Source organism: Aptenodytes forsteri, unplaced genomic scaffold (assembly GCF_000699145.1).
Source record: "Aptenodytes forsteri isolate BGI_AS27 unplaced genomic scaffold, ASM69914v1 Scaffold56, whole genome shotgun sequence".
NCBI lineage: Eukaryota > Metazoa > Chordata > Aves > Sphenisciformes > Spheniscidae > Aptenodytes > Aptenodytes forsteri.
In genome coordinates this window covers 4,578,059-4,592,905 of record NW_008796213.1, presented here as the reverse complement: position 1 = coordinate 4,592,905, position 14,847 = coordinate 4,578,059, and the positions used below count along the sequence as shown (strand labels likewise).

The 14,847-nt window shown below is 37.1% G+C and overlaps 1 protein-coding gene across 1 annotated transcript in view; it reads right to left on the bottom strand.

Annotated features, from left to right (window-relative positions):
* Window positions 1-14,847, bottom strand: part of TRIM24 (tripartite motif containing 24) — a 41,447-nt gene that overhangs the window by 19,881 nt on the left and 6,719 nt on the right. The window contains exons 3-7 of the mRNA XM_009288411.2: window positions 8,532-8,679; window positions 6,047-6,179; window positions 4,606-4,722; window positions 3,328-3,442; window positions 2,494-2,640 (exon numbers count right to left, since the gene is read on the bottom strand). Of these exons, the coding sequence (XP_009286686.1) occupies window positions 2,494-2,640; window positions 3,328-3,442; window positions 4,606-4,722; window positions 6,047-6,179; window positions 8,532-8,679 (660 nt within the window). The remainder of the gene's footprint in view (window positions 1-2,493; window positions 2,641-3,327; window positions 3,443-4,605; window positions 4,723-6,046; window positions 6,180-8,531; window positions 8,680-14,847) is intronic.

Below are 14,847 nucleotides of genomic sequence, written 5' to 3'. Positions count from 1 at the left end.
TCCTAAACGAGTTTTAAAAAGCAATCAACTATAGCCTAAAAAAAATTAATTCTTCTCCCCGGTAGAAATACATATCCTCCCACAAACTCGGTCATTACATTCAATGACTTGAACTACTTGCAAGTGAAGTACAGATTTACATAACCATTGTTGGGTTTTTTCCCCCCAAACCTATTCATTTTTCATTCATTTTTCTTTCAAAGAAAAATATCTTATCCTTTTGGCAACAAACATCATCACATGGAATTTTCCTTTATAATAAATTTAAGTTTTCTTCAGAGAGTCGAAGAACAGATTTTATAAACTGTCTTTGAAAACTCTCAGATTCACAGATATTTTCAGACTCTTCCAACTCCTTGGTTCCAAAGGACTGGACTATGATTACATTACACAAGCAGAATACTCTATCAAATGCTCAGTATTTATCTAGTTCCTAGAAAGAAAGTATTTTCTTGCAGTTGTTTCACTAGAAATATCTAACACAGGCACTAATTTTAGAATAACACACAGCAGATACAGAAAAAACTTAAGAGTTCAACACTTATTTTTCTTGAATAATTGATTATTTCCTGGAAAAGTTCAAGAGACATACCTGACAAAATCATCTTACCTGTTTGAAATGATACTAGTTATCTTTTACATAGGAATTTTATAAGAGCTTCCAGTTTACAAGTTTTTTCTTTCAATTTTAGGCAGGTCAGTTTTAGACCAGATACAAAAAACATTTAGCAAGACTTAAGGTTTTTTTAATGACCATGGAAAATTTTAAGTGCACTACTATTTTGAATATAGATTTCCTAGGATTTCTGTGTACACTACCAGGATCAAGTATACTACACTATAGAAATTCTAGTCTTTTGTCCTATCACCAATACTGGTTGCACACAGTTCTTGTCATAGTTTGCTCCATATATTCCTTCTATTGGGCACACACATACATTGTAGATAAACTCATGATTAGACTAGTTACCTCCTGTCAGTAATATAGTGGTAGCTACCAGTGTTTTGTTCATGCTAGAGGACTAGGCTGGGAAACTGATGTCTTCTTGCAAACTGTTTAGCGTGCTATCTCCCTGAAGTAGAGACATTGCCTCCTAGCTGTAACACTGCACGTAAGTCTGCTGGGCATTCTTCCCTCCTAGTTTCAAGTGGCTGGACATGCCGGAGCAGAAGCCTCACGTGCTCCTCTATGCATCACTGTTCAGGAACAGATTTTCCAGATGTCCACAGACAGGTTAGCTACTCAACTCCCGGATAACACCAGCTTTCAGCAAAAAGTCAGGAGCCTAAAGCTCATCTCTTCTTTTGAAAAGTATTTCTCATTTTCTGAGGCTTTATGGGCTAGATGGTCTTTTTCTTCAACTGCATAATGTTTATAAGATTAAGGCGCCGGCAACATAGCTGTTTTCTTAGTCACATAAGAGAAGTCTTTGTGGCAACACTAAGCAATTATAAACAACATGACTCAGTTTGATGCCCTTTTTCTCTATTCGCTTAAAAAAATATTACTTGCTGAGGCAGTATAAGGCAGGCCAAATGAATTTAACTACTTGAAGTAAGTTGATAAAACCAAGTAATATTCCACTATCTGCTATAGCATGCAGCATTTTAATGGGTACCAAAAAAAAACCCCCACCACCAAAAAATAACAAACCCCAAAACAAACAAAAAAAACCCACAACCCCCCCCAGTAGGTTCTCAACTAAGCAATGAGAAAATAAAGAAAAAACTTTGTTATCCAGTTATAGGGATTGGAAAAAAAGGATCTAGCTTCTTTCCTCAACACTGTACTAGCCTGATGACAGAAATCTGTGGCAATCTAGTAACCTCTGGACAAATCATGGGCAGCTTTTTGTTTGCTTTTTATTTCAAGTTTTTTAGGATTTCTGTTCATGACGAGCAGTCAGCTTAGCAAGATCCGAGTGCATGTGGTCTCAAGTGTCATTATAGCATTGAAATATTTAGTTTCATAACCATTTGCATGGACAAGCGAAAGCCTCAGCTTCATTTTTATCAATTTTTGAAGACTTTTAATGGAAGATGAGTCTGACAGAACAAAGCAATACATTAGTTTTTACATTAAAATACTGGATATCAGGCTCTGTGATAAATACCATCTTTCTCTGAACTCAGAAGCTGTAACAAGTACTGAAAAGAACCTCAGTGATGATGTAGGACACGCAACAATTTTCCTGGTGTTTCATGGCTTCGTGGTTTTCATCCCAGAGAAAAGGAGTTGTTCCTACTTCTGCAGATCTACAGCAATTCTATGGTAGTGTAACAGGACAGAACCATGACCACAGAGCTAAATTATTAGAAACATTCTGTATTTATGTTTAAGAGAAAACCATGAAAAATTATATACAAATATTCAAATTTGTAGAAAGTCATTACGAAGTCTAATTCCCTGGTGTTACTGACAAGCGCGTGTGTGCGTATCTGCCTTAACTATAGTCTCTAAGTAAATGGAGAGAGCTATCTTCCTAACCTTACCAAGCGTTTGCTGTACAGTAGTGCTGTGCTGCTCCCACTGGAAACTGCCCATTTGGAAAAATTCATGACATGTTCCAGCTGTTTAGAGAGACCTGCCACTTCCTGTTGTTGCTGCAGAAGTTTCATCCGATGCTCTTTTGCCAGGGTCTGCAAGTAGAAAAGCAGTTCCAGTTAAAGGGTTCAATTTACAGTTAACAGGCATCAGCTTTCATATTTGTAATTCACAATGATCAAGTGGTTTCACTTAGCTCTTCTAAAAAGCACCCCTGCCCCCTGACTGCAGCTATCAAACAGAAAAGTCAGTATACATTTATGCAAGATATCGGGACTTTCTGTGCCGATTCCCATTTCCTCTTATGACACATTTTCATATATGTATGTGCCTCTCTATACACACACTCACTTTTTAAAACAAAATTGGAGGTAATATTTTTCCAGATATCCATTCTAGACAATTCTCTCCTTTGATTTGATATTGGATTGCTGAATTTATGAAAAATTCTGATGGAAAGACTTTTCATGCATGATGCATAGAATTATGACTTGCAAAAGCATGGAGAAAGAAACTGAGCTCAGAGACAGCCCTGATTCACAGAGCACGGAACACAAATAATTACAAAAAAAACAACAACAACAACCACCACCCCCCAAAAACCAAACCTTCCTCCCCCCAAAACCCACTTGCTCAAATGGCTTGTGTGGGACATCTCTCCACTTTGGAATTGCGATAGGACATGCACAGGTGGCTAATGCTAGAAATTGATTTTATTTTAATGTGAATCCACACAAAAAAATATTAAGACTGACATTTTTGTTTCTTATGATAGAAATTACCTCCAACTGATGCAGCAGAGCTTTTCCCTTTTTATTTATTTCTACCATCAGTGTAAATATGGCAACTTTAATATCCTGTTCCACCTGCTTTTGATTCTGATTCACTTCAAGAATTCTGTAAATAGACAGTATAGAAAATAATGTTCTTTAGCTCACAAACCCACCCTCCAAACAGTATTAACCCCACACACACACTTTGTTGCTGAGACTACAATATTTCTTGGTCACATGCACCAATTAATACATATACCATCAGATACTTATAGTCAGGAAAATTACTGGGAGAAATAGAAAGAGCAAGTACCAGTGACCTATGATAAAATTAATTAACTGGTGGCAAATTCTAATGCCATCAGTCTGTAAAATTACTGACATCTGCCACTGATAAAAATTAAATGCTCATTGTAATTGAAATTCTTGATTTTTAATTGTCCGGCACATTTCTGGAACGGTCCATGGCAATCAAAACTGTTTAAGTCTAATTTCCATCTAAGGTAGAATGGCACTCCAGAAACAAAAATAATAAATAGATTTTCTCATTTAGCTATTTCAAAAATAGTGCTCAAACTCGTAACAGCAAAGCATAATCTTACATTGTGAAAACCACTACTGCTAAGATGCAAGGGAGAATAACCACTTAGATGCAGCAAAAGAAGAGAAGGGTGTCTGCTGGTTTTTTCCATCTCCACCATCCTCAAAGACAGGCAAAGAGAGAGGAAGAGTTCAAGTTGCACTCAGCATCCCATACTGTGTTGAATCTTCCTGGGTACTGCCTTTGAACTCTGCTGAAGGAGCAGTTACAAAGGCCTACTGCAGCACACATTTTACAGATTTATTTTTCTCCTATGATTGTAGTACCGAGTGAATAAAGCCGCAAGCAAAAAGTATTACATAAATCTTCAAATATGTGTCACAAGCATTATGAAAAAGTGAGTCATAACCTTTCACTTTCTAAGAGGGATCTACACTAAGAAAATAAGTGTGCTGATGGTGGGGAAGAATGTAAGACTTGTCTTCTACAGTATTCATTGCGTAAGTTTTGTTGCACCCAAGCTATTGCTGCCCATTAAGTCGACAGGCTGAGCAGAAGAGTTACCTAACACACCCAAGCATGTTAAACAGGCAATAGTCACTATGGCAAACTGATGATTTTAGAATTTCTCTTTCTGGAAGGATAAAAGCAGAGAGGTACAAAATGCACTAATCTAAACATTTCAAGAAATTACAGTGTATTAGTTGCCCTCTGTGTCAGTTTTAACCTCAAAATCTGATACATACCTGTTTTGGATCTGCTTCCCTGTATATTTTATGTACTTAGTCTTCTCCATCAATTTGGTGATTAGTGTCTCAATGATCACTTTCTGGTTTTGAAAAGCTTCTTCTATAAACTGGTACCTGTAGTAAATAACAGTGAGTATTTACACATGCAAAAGGTGTAATATACTTGCTAAAAAGCAGAGTGCCTTACAAAAGACTTCTTTAATTGAAGAAAGCTGCTGCTCAAGTTCAGAATTTAACTGTCCTCATGGAAGTATAGGTCAGCAAATGCTGATATATTTAATTTATAGTATATTTGAATTTATAGTATATTTCCCGTAATTTTTATGTTTTGCGTATTATGATTTTCATAAATATGAAGGGATACTACATGACCATAGCCCAATTTTAGCAAAAGAAAAACTAATGTTGTGCTGTAGCCATCACTTTGTAAGTGACAGTGCATGTAAGCTATTACTTCATGCAAGATAAGGACGTAGAAACAGAAGAAAGAAGAGAGATCGCCGAGTCAGTAGAAGTCAGCAACTTTTTAAATCAAGGAAGTGAAATCATCAACAATTGGGGGGAGGGGCGCAGGAAAGAGGTGGAACATTCTGAAAGGGATACAAATCCTAAGAAAAGGAGCAATTGAAGAGGAAGACTGCAACTCCCCAAGAGCAAGGTTTAGCCTACTCCAACGAGCAACAGTGGTCAACACTTCTCCACCTATTGATATTCACCTGGTCAGGCAAGAAAGTTCTTTGGATGGTTGCATCAGGTATAGCGAGCATATTTGAATATTTAACCTAAAAGTACATCTGTCCCAGACCATTACTGCATGCATTAGCCAGCAAGATTATTGTCTTGTACTCAGAAGTTGTATATAATCCTGCTTTTCAGCTTCTGTGGCCAGTAAGAGATGACCAAAGAACAGCAACCCAAAGATGTGAGTGTTATAAATAGTATTCTCAAAGTACAGTGTAGCCAGACTTTAAGTTTACTCTTCCTTTTAAAGGGCTCTTCATGGAAAAAAATGCCCATTTGCTCTGTTCTGAAATTGTTTGGCAATGTTCTGTTATATAATCAGCTTGTTGAAGGACAAATGGAGAAATTACACATAAGTGTACAGTTGCATAACACAGCCCCTGTGCCTTCTAAGGACTCTCTGAAGAGCTGCATAGAACAAATTCTATCCAAATAACTTGACAGTAAAGAAGGGTCTTGTGCTTAAGTCACCAGATTAAAAACTGGAAGAATTAGTTTAGAATAAAACCTATCACACACTCATCAGCCACACTCTTTTGAATACAATCCCTGTTTATTTGTGGGCTTCATTTCCAAGCAGCAAATTTTATTTTGCACTTTTTTCACCTGACTCTATTCCATACAGCTAGAGCTACAATCAACTTCCAGCTATCTTCCTGTAAGTGAGTAGCATAAAACATACACTTTGTTTCGATACCTGTGCTCTTTGTGTTCTAGTAACTGACAGTCTCGGCAGGTCAACTTGTCACAGGTTTCACAATACAACTTCAACTGCTCCTTTTTGTGGTAAGGGCAAAACACAGGTCGCTGACTGGTCACACCAACTGCCTCTGTTGAATAAAGGAAGATGTCAGTCCAGTCTCTTGAAATGATTGAAGACTTGCATTCTCCTGTTTTTCCTTACCATATTCCTCGCCTAGATGCTAGAAGCGTGTATAAGGCCACCTTATCAAGAATATAACAGCTGTAAGCTCAAACTGCAGTGCCTCACTCTTGATCAACACCCTCTTTCATGGAAAATGTCTAGAACCTATTTTACCGTAACTTGTTAAGGCCCGCAAAACTATTTACAAAAGGATTAGCCAGTACTGTTGCAGTCGCAAGAGACACTGCACAACCAGCAAGTTCCTTTCTTAAATGGAAATGAAGAGGCTGCTGACTTAATTCGTTGCTCTGTCTTCTTTCTCAGTCAAATGGCTGAAAGGGGGTTTGAGGATATCAAGACACGGGCATTCAAAAGTGTAAAACATACAGAATATAATAACCAGAAGTTACTAACTTCCCTTCAGGACCGCATTCTAAGGGTGAGAGGTCTCACTGCAGTTTCTAGTGAGCAAATACCAAAGAGCATAGGAAACACCACCAGATGATAGAAATGAAATCTGTTATTTAGACAATTTAACCAACAAAGCCTAATTTCTTATGAGTTAGGTTGGACACTGAGTTCATGAGGATTATATGGCCTGTAAAGAAAACTGGCTTCACACTGCAGCCCATCACTGCAGATCAATAAAGTCTCTTTTCCATACCCATTCATTTACTTATTTTCATGAAACCTGGAAGAAGTTATTTTCAGATCTGTATCTTTCAGTCAAAATTCTTTGAAACTGACCAGCAGACTCAGAGGAGGCCTGAATGCACAGAGATCATTCCTACCACCAAGTCACGTTCAGCGTAACAGTCAGACACTTTTATCTACTGCTTTTGTCCCCTCCTGAAAGTATACTCAGTATTCCCCTTCAATTAACCACATCTGAAAGTGGGATACAAAATATAGTATATTTCTCCAAAGTATCATACTGGAAGCTACCCTTTGAGCAATAAAGATCACAGAAGTGAAAGCCTGCATTAGATAGAAAATTCACAGGACTAGATATGGTGGAATGAAAATAAATATGTATTATAATACATGTATTTATAATAATATATAAACATTTATAAAAATAATTTATATATTTACAAGATAAATAAAGCAAGTCCAATAGACTTATTAGAACCAGTAGAACGTTTGTCAGCATCCTATTATGTTTATAATTGTCCTACAATGTCACTAAAAAAGACAAGACACAATGGGCATAAACTGAAACAAAAGAGGTTCTCACTGAATAAAAGTACAATCTTTTTTACCACGAGAATGGTCAAGATTTCTCAGAGAGGCTGTACTGTACACCACGTCCATCATTGTTGGTTCTCAAGGCCCAAATGGATAAAGCCCTGAGCAACTTGATCTGATCTCATAGCTGACTGCTTTAAGCAGGAGGCTGGACTAGATGATCTCCTGAGGTCCCTTCCAACCTGAATTATCATAGATCCTACTGAGGAAAAACACCCCAATTCATAACACACTTCCCTTTAATTTCTAAGGCAAAACATGTCTAACAAATATACTTAGCTAAAACGTGAATTCTGGCACACTTTATTGCTAACAGAGCATGCTTTATTATCAGAGTGCTGAAAAAATATAACCTATTAGTGCTCCTTTTGCTGTGGTATACAACAATAAAGTTCATATAAACCATTTGTTAGACCTCTAGAAAAACTAGAGGAGCCAAATGCATAAAGAAGTATTTTCTGCAGCTGATCTCTAAAGTCTAGACAATAACTTGCAATCATTCCGGGTGAAAGATAAAATCTATGTTTATTTATTAGTTTAAAACACTTTGCATAAAAATCATATGAAATACCAATCTGTAGGGTTTCTTACCACTATGCAGCATATCTGACAGAAAACCTGACAGAAAAACGGCTGTCATACCCCTCATCCCCCCAGCCATGACAAAGTCTCCCGTATCAGTAGCTACATTCTAATGCATCTAATGCTTAAAATAAAGTTTTCTCTTTTGTTAGCTGGATCGTTTAAGAGATCCACTTAGATGGAGAGCAGCCAAAGAAACACCAGAATTGGTTAAAATGGTTGCAGCCTCCAGCAGTGAAATTGAAATAAGTCACTGGGAGGCAGGAAACTATTAAAACATATCCATTACCAACCAGAAAAATAACATAGTCCCACTAATTCATATGCACCAAAGGGTTATATCATAATGAACCTGTCCTTTCACGTTTACTAGGATTAAGGAATAGAATTTTTGAAATCTATCACTTTAAAAAGAAATGTGGTGGTCTAATACAGTTTTCCAATGCAAACACACATTCTTTGTGAAATCATAAATCAAGCGTGTTACCTGGAGATACTTCCTCTTTCTGTCTTACTGTATGATCCTTTGTGAATTTAACCCTCTGGTGAGCTCTGATGCAGGTCTTGCACAACCATTCGACACATTCCACACAAAAACCATTAGCTTCTGCATTGTCTTCACAGCTTGTGCAGACCTGACATGAGGAAGAAAAGGTAGCTGTTAAAATAAACGTGGAATATACATACAAGCTATTGTTCATACACAATCAGTGCACTTTTACAGTTTTCCGAAAACTGTGAAATGAGAACGGAAAACTGCCTGAGGTACAGGAACACTATAAATAACTGCACAAAAGTAATTGAATGTGACTTTCCAAAGAAAGTGGTCATTTTATCAGTGTTACTCTAAAACCTTTACCTGACATGACAGAAGTCAAATCGTTACTTTCTGCCTGACACTGCACACTTAGAAGCCATATAATGTTTACTACATATGATATGCTCTTGTGAAATATTTACTAAAGACAGAACACAATCAGCACTGCTCCGATTTTAGACGCCTCCCTCATTTCACACAGAAGCTTTAATTTTGGTTTCTGTTCACCTGCGTAGAGTTTCAGAACTACACACAGCAGTGAACAGAGGGGTTCACAAAGTATTGAACAGCAGGGTTCTTCTCAAGAATCTCTGCATCACCACTTAAAGATAGCATTCCAGTTAAGCTTATCAGTAAAGCTACCCTAGAACAGATTTGCAACCAATGCATAATAGTTTTCAAACTGTGGCCTGTTAATTCCTGGGGCTCTTTGGACTATACCCAAGAGATCTAGGAAAAAAAAATTAATTAAGAAAAACAAACTCAATAGAAGACCAAAACCTCCCTGCACAGAGTCAATATATACACAAGAAAAAATTCCTACGGACTCACAATTTGAACAACAGGTTGGAAACTATGAATGATGGACACCACCACTTCACATGTTCATAACATTTAATTTTTAACTCCTCCTTTACAATACCTCTGTAATCATACCTTCAAGGGGTTTTTCGTGGTAAAAATAATGAACATGCTTATGCAGATACTTGTTTAGGTGACTACCATCCGTTTCTATCAACGTTTAGCACTGCTGCAAACAAAAGCCTCAAGACATCTGAAGATTGCTATATCCTACAGATCCCATGGATAGAATTCTGCTAGCAGGAGCAACAAGGAGAAAATTTTAATTTTAGTTTAGTTTTCAGTTTGATTAAAAAAAAAAAATCCAACTTCTGCACCCTCACAAGACAAATATAGATTAAGTTAAAGAGGAAGCAAATATTTATATCCTATGCAGATAGATAATATATATGTAGAACTATGTCCCAGTTTGCCCTTCAAGAAAAAGAGGAAGATTAGCACAAAACTTGCCTTAGGCCACAAAGCAAGTTACTGACAGAACTGGAATTTGAACATAGGAGTTCCAGATTCCCAACGCTGTGCTTATTCTTCTGGATCATGTTGCCTCTCAAAGCAAATATCTTCTGAGAAATGAAGTTACAACACAAGGGTTGTTGACCCCTCTTGTTGTCACCTGGAGTTTGAAGCAGTTCCTTTTCATTAAAGGTGACCTGCAAAGGAGAAAAAATTGGGCTTGTGCCCCTTTTTCTGTTTCTTTACAAAAAGGAGGCCTGAAAGTTTTATTTTTAAAAATCTTCTTAAAATTTTATCATCTTCTGCTTGGTTTTTCTTCTTCTTCCCCTTCTTCTCTTAACAATAAAAATTATAGTCCTATCTAGACTAGTTGACTAGGGAGAAATATCAAAGTCAGGACATCATAAAAAAAGGCAAGAAAATGGAAGTAAAGCAATTAAAGCAAGTGAATTGTAAGCAGGAAATTGAAAATTTTTACTTGCTCTTAACCCTTAATTTCAATGACATTTTGCAAAAAAAGAAGTATTCTTAAGGACTCAGCACAGCTTCTTGAAAAAAAATTTAAAACAAGCAAGTATCACTGAGGCATTACTTCAATGTTACATTTTCTCTGGCAGGAACTCCCATCAAAGAAATTCACTCCCTTCTCCTTTGCCTCCTCAGGTGTGCCAACGCAACCCTCTGCAAGACTGTGGTGTAAAACCGGATTGATTACATCATTGTAGCCCAAGGATCAGTTCAATCAGCACTGCTGACTGGGCAGCGAACTACTGCAGGATGAGAAAGAAGTTTTCAGATCAGTCTTGTTGCCAGAGACGTATCATCATGCTGTGCTCCCAGATACCCAGAGGTGTTTTTGCAAATTGCAGTAGAGAATAAGAGATTGGATATTTGTTTTTCTAGTGTAAAAAACCCAATAGTGAAAACAAAATAAGCAAAAGAAAAAACAACAACAAAAAAAGTGTTTCAGGCATTCTTTAAGTCAAAGAAGCAAAACAAAGACAAAAAAAAAAAAAAAGAAAAAAGCAGGAACTCAATTTAAAAAAAAAACAACCCAACAGCAACAACAAAAAAATCCACAACAGCCTTTCCAGGTCACCTTTAGCAAACTTAGGCAGATAAACTTGCTACATGCCAGGGCATTTAAGTAAGTTCAAAGGATTTCAGAAGTTATTCATTCCTCCTAGATTCCAAGATCTTTGTCTATTTTCTTTTTTTAATATGCTTTAGGTTTTCTCAACTGGTTTGACCTGCTATAGTTGGAATGAGATGAAGATTGTGAATCGATAACCAATAATCAGGTGCTGCCAAATGAACTGAAACTCCTCCTTTGTAGTCCAAAAATATATATTCCAACTTTATACTCTTCAAAGCCACCAAGTGGAAGACAGACAGATTTCTAAAATTTTTCATAGACATCACAACTCGTGCTGTCAAAATAGTTATGCCTTCTAGGTAGAAGCTAGATTTGCTTCTATCCACTTCTTAATTTGAAATACGCATTTTCAGATACAGCTTGGATTTTGCTAGAACTCCTAGTTATTAGAATATGTCGTATAGCTAAAGTACGTGGAACTACAATTACTGCAAGTGTTTGCTATACTCTTACAAAACCTAAAACTTATTTCACTCTTATTTTTGTGACTCATACAAGCAGTGCTTCAGTGATTTCAAAGAAAACTCTCCCTAGTTAACCTGTAAGTCTTTATGCTGGTTAGACAGATATTTATTTTTAATTGAGTTTTCCTTGTAATTATATTTAATTCAGTTACTAGTTTTAGTATTTATAACCCCGGGAAGTCTTCATTCAGCCTTCATTCAGATTTAATGAAAGCTGAAATTACTCAGCATGTTGCAAGTAAGTACTATTTTTGCTGTTGTAAAAGCTTGTTTGTTTACTTAAAAACAGATTTACATGCAAGAGTTGAGGTAATAGAGCCGTCTTCTCAGCTACTGTAGTAACTAACCACTCTTCCAATTAAAGGTACCTTGAGTATTAAAGAGATTAAATAAGCAAGCAAAGGTTTCCGAGTTTCGAAGGAAGAGAGAAAAGTAGTCCAGAGGAATAGTCAGTGAACTAATGTTCCGAACTTCACCAGTGTAAACTAGATGCAGTGTTTTCCCCTACTGGATCCAAAAAATATCGATCACCAAAGACAGCACCCGTCTTTTGCGACATTCTCGCCTATATGCAATTCTAAATATGAACCACATGCTGATACCTCAAAATGCATAAACCCTAAACCCTAATCAACATATCCTCCTTTCCCCAACATCCCACCAACAGCTGCCTCTCTTTGAAGCACAACAAAACCATACTGTGACTCTTCTTGAGTCTATTACTCACTGCCCTAAACCGGTGGCTTTCAAAGACATTTTGGCCACAGCTACAGCTTTCATAAGCTATTTAGCATACTAGTTCTTCTTTGAAAGAATACATAGTGGCTACTCTGGCACCATACAAAACTAGAGAAACTTTTTGTTCTAAATTGCCCTCATTAATCGCTCTATTATGCCAGTCAGACCTGCTGTCTCAGTATCCAGATCTAGTATCAGATCTAAACTCATGCCTTCTTTTGTTACTAAATTCCCAGTATCGCACATAAAGTCCAACTGTTCTTCGTTCCTACTACAACATTTAAAACTCTCAGATCAGTAACTGGTAAAGATACAGAAAGTGTTCTTACTATCAAAAATAATTTTACACTAATTTTACACACGTTCTCTTTTGGACACAGAAGCTATGAGAATTAGGACCTAGACTAAAATGCACTACAGGCTCAATATGCTGCAGCAACATTAAAGTTATCACTATGATCTTCTCTTCTCATCAGTCCCACACTTCTCATTTTCACTTTCATGGCTTTGCACATGCATTAAACAGTTTTCTTCTGTTAAGTTCCTAAATTTCCTTCACTTGTCTACCCTTTAGTCTTATTCAAATTTAGCATTTGCTTCAGTAACATCTCTTTGGTTTGAAGCTCCTTTCCACTCACTCTTACGAATCAAGTATAATTGATTTTTATTTTCAAACTTCTCTTCAGCATCCAATAATTTTGCCAAGTCTTTCAATAAATCATAATGTGAAAAAAAATTATAAAGGATCTCCTCTTTCGAAATATTTGTGTCCTAGTTGCCCACAACCTACAATGATTACTTTCAGGAAGATCACAACTGCATTTCCCATTAGTCTCTTTTCTTCTGGAAAGCTTCCTATGCTAATAGCCAGCACAAAATCCTTAATGTTCTCCTTAATGCTAGCCAGGAAAGCCCTTGTGGAACATATACTAGGGAGTTTTACACTTTCTTTATGCTTACTTCTTTTGCTCCTGAAGTTTTCAGTAGTAATTGCTAGAAAGCACAGCTATGTAAGTAGGGTACTGAACTGCCAAAATCAGGCTCGGATAAGCTAAACATGATTTTAGATAGATGTCTGGCACTTTAATGAGTTCCAGTTATTTTTCTCACCCCACAATGCCAGGCTCCATGATATGCCATTCACTCCTACAGTTTTAATTCCATATGCTAAAAACTATTTTAGCATTATTACTGTTTTAAGTCTGAAACAACCAAACACTGAATTTGAAAGGGGTTTTTTTGCAGTCTCTCTTGAATTGAAATAAACCAGTCCTTCCTGACAACACACATATACAGGCTAGTTATAGATATGGACCAGTGGTTCTAAGCCACAACATCACTTGCACAGAACCCACGGCCTGCCTCGAATTCTAATTTCTTAAACATCCTGCTAAAGCTACCAAAGTATCAAAGCCAAACTAACCATCTCAGTAGAAAATTCCCTGCCCACAGCAGGGGGGTTGGACTAGATGACCTTTAAAGGTCCCTTCCAACCCAAACTGTTCTATGAAAATTCCTATAAAATAGCCAAAGTTTTTGACAGAATTTGGATTATCTCTGATGCAATATTTCCTGCAAGTCTCAGTATCTTTTCCACTTTAATTCCCCTGATCTGTTGCCTATCTTGCTACTGGCAATTTTTTTTTCTTTTCTCTTTGCTCCTTCAAAGGCAAAACAAGACAGGCCGATTAGAAGGATGTATCATCCTTAAACCTCATAATATTCCCCAACGGGATGCTGATCTGTTTAACTATTATTGAGTTAACTTTGCTGTTCCACAACAGACAGCTTTATAGAATGGTGTAGCTTTTTTTTATGGTTCCAATGTCAAAGTACAAAGGAATGTCCAAAAAGCTTCAGTGTCATACCAAAATAAATCTATTCGAACAAAACAGAACTGCACATCATTCATTTCCAAGAGGTAAGGTACACGCTCACTTAGCAGGCATCTAACAAAACACCTAGCTCCGTTTTAAAAACAAAAAAAAAAGTCAGCAGAAAAGCACATGAATGTACTACTCTGCTGGTTCAGCAAAGTCTGCTAGTTTGCCTTCAACTGCTGCAGAAAGTATGCTGAGTTCAGCCAGGGAACGTAGCTGAAGAACAGACATGCTTTCTGAACTGCAAGCCTGCTGGTTTTTGTTAGGGAGAGAGAGAAACAAATACGGAATAGAAAAGTGAGATAGATGTCTGAGAAGGGAACTTAAGGAAACACAAATGCTTTGAAGAACCTCCCTGAAATCTGCTCACACCACTCAACAACGGGCGATTCCAAACCAGCTGCTAAAATCTGAGGAATTTCTCTGTACCTCTCTCCAGCAGATCAAGATCAGAAGATAAATTAAAAAAGACATCTCCCTCAATTCCAAGGAAGTGCCTGACTTACCCTGACATCACCAAGTTTGGTGGATACTCCAACTTTTGATACCCTATGACCCATCGAAGTACACCCAATTTTACATGATTATGACCACCCTCAGAATACAAAGAACCCTTCTTGAATTTTCAATTCTTTATCCAAGTCTCAAAGGCCTCAATTCCTCACTTAACTTTCACAGAAAGCAGAAAAAAAAAATTTTGGGGGGGGGGGGCG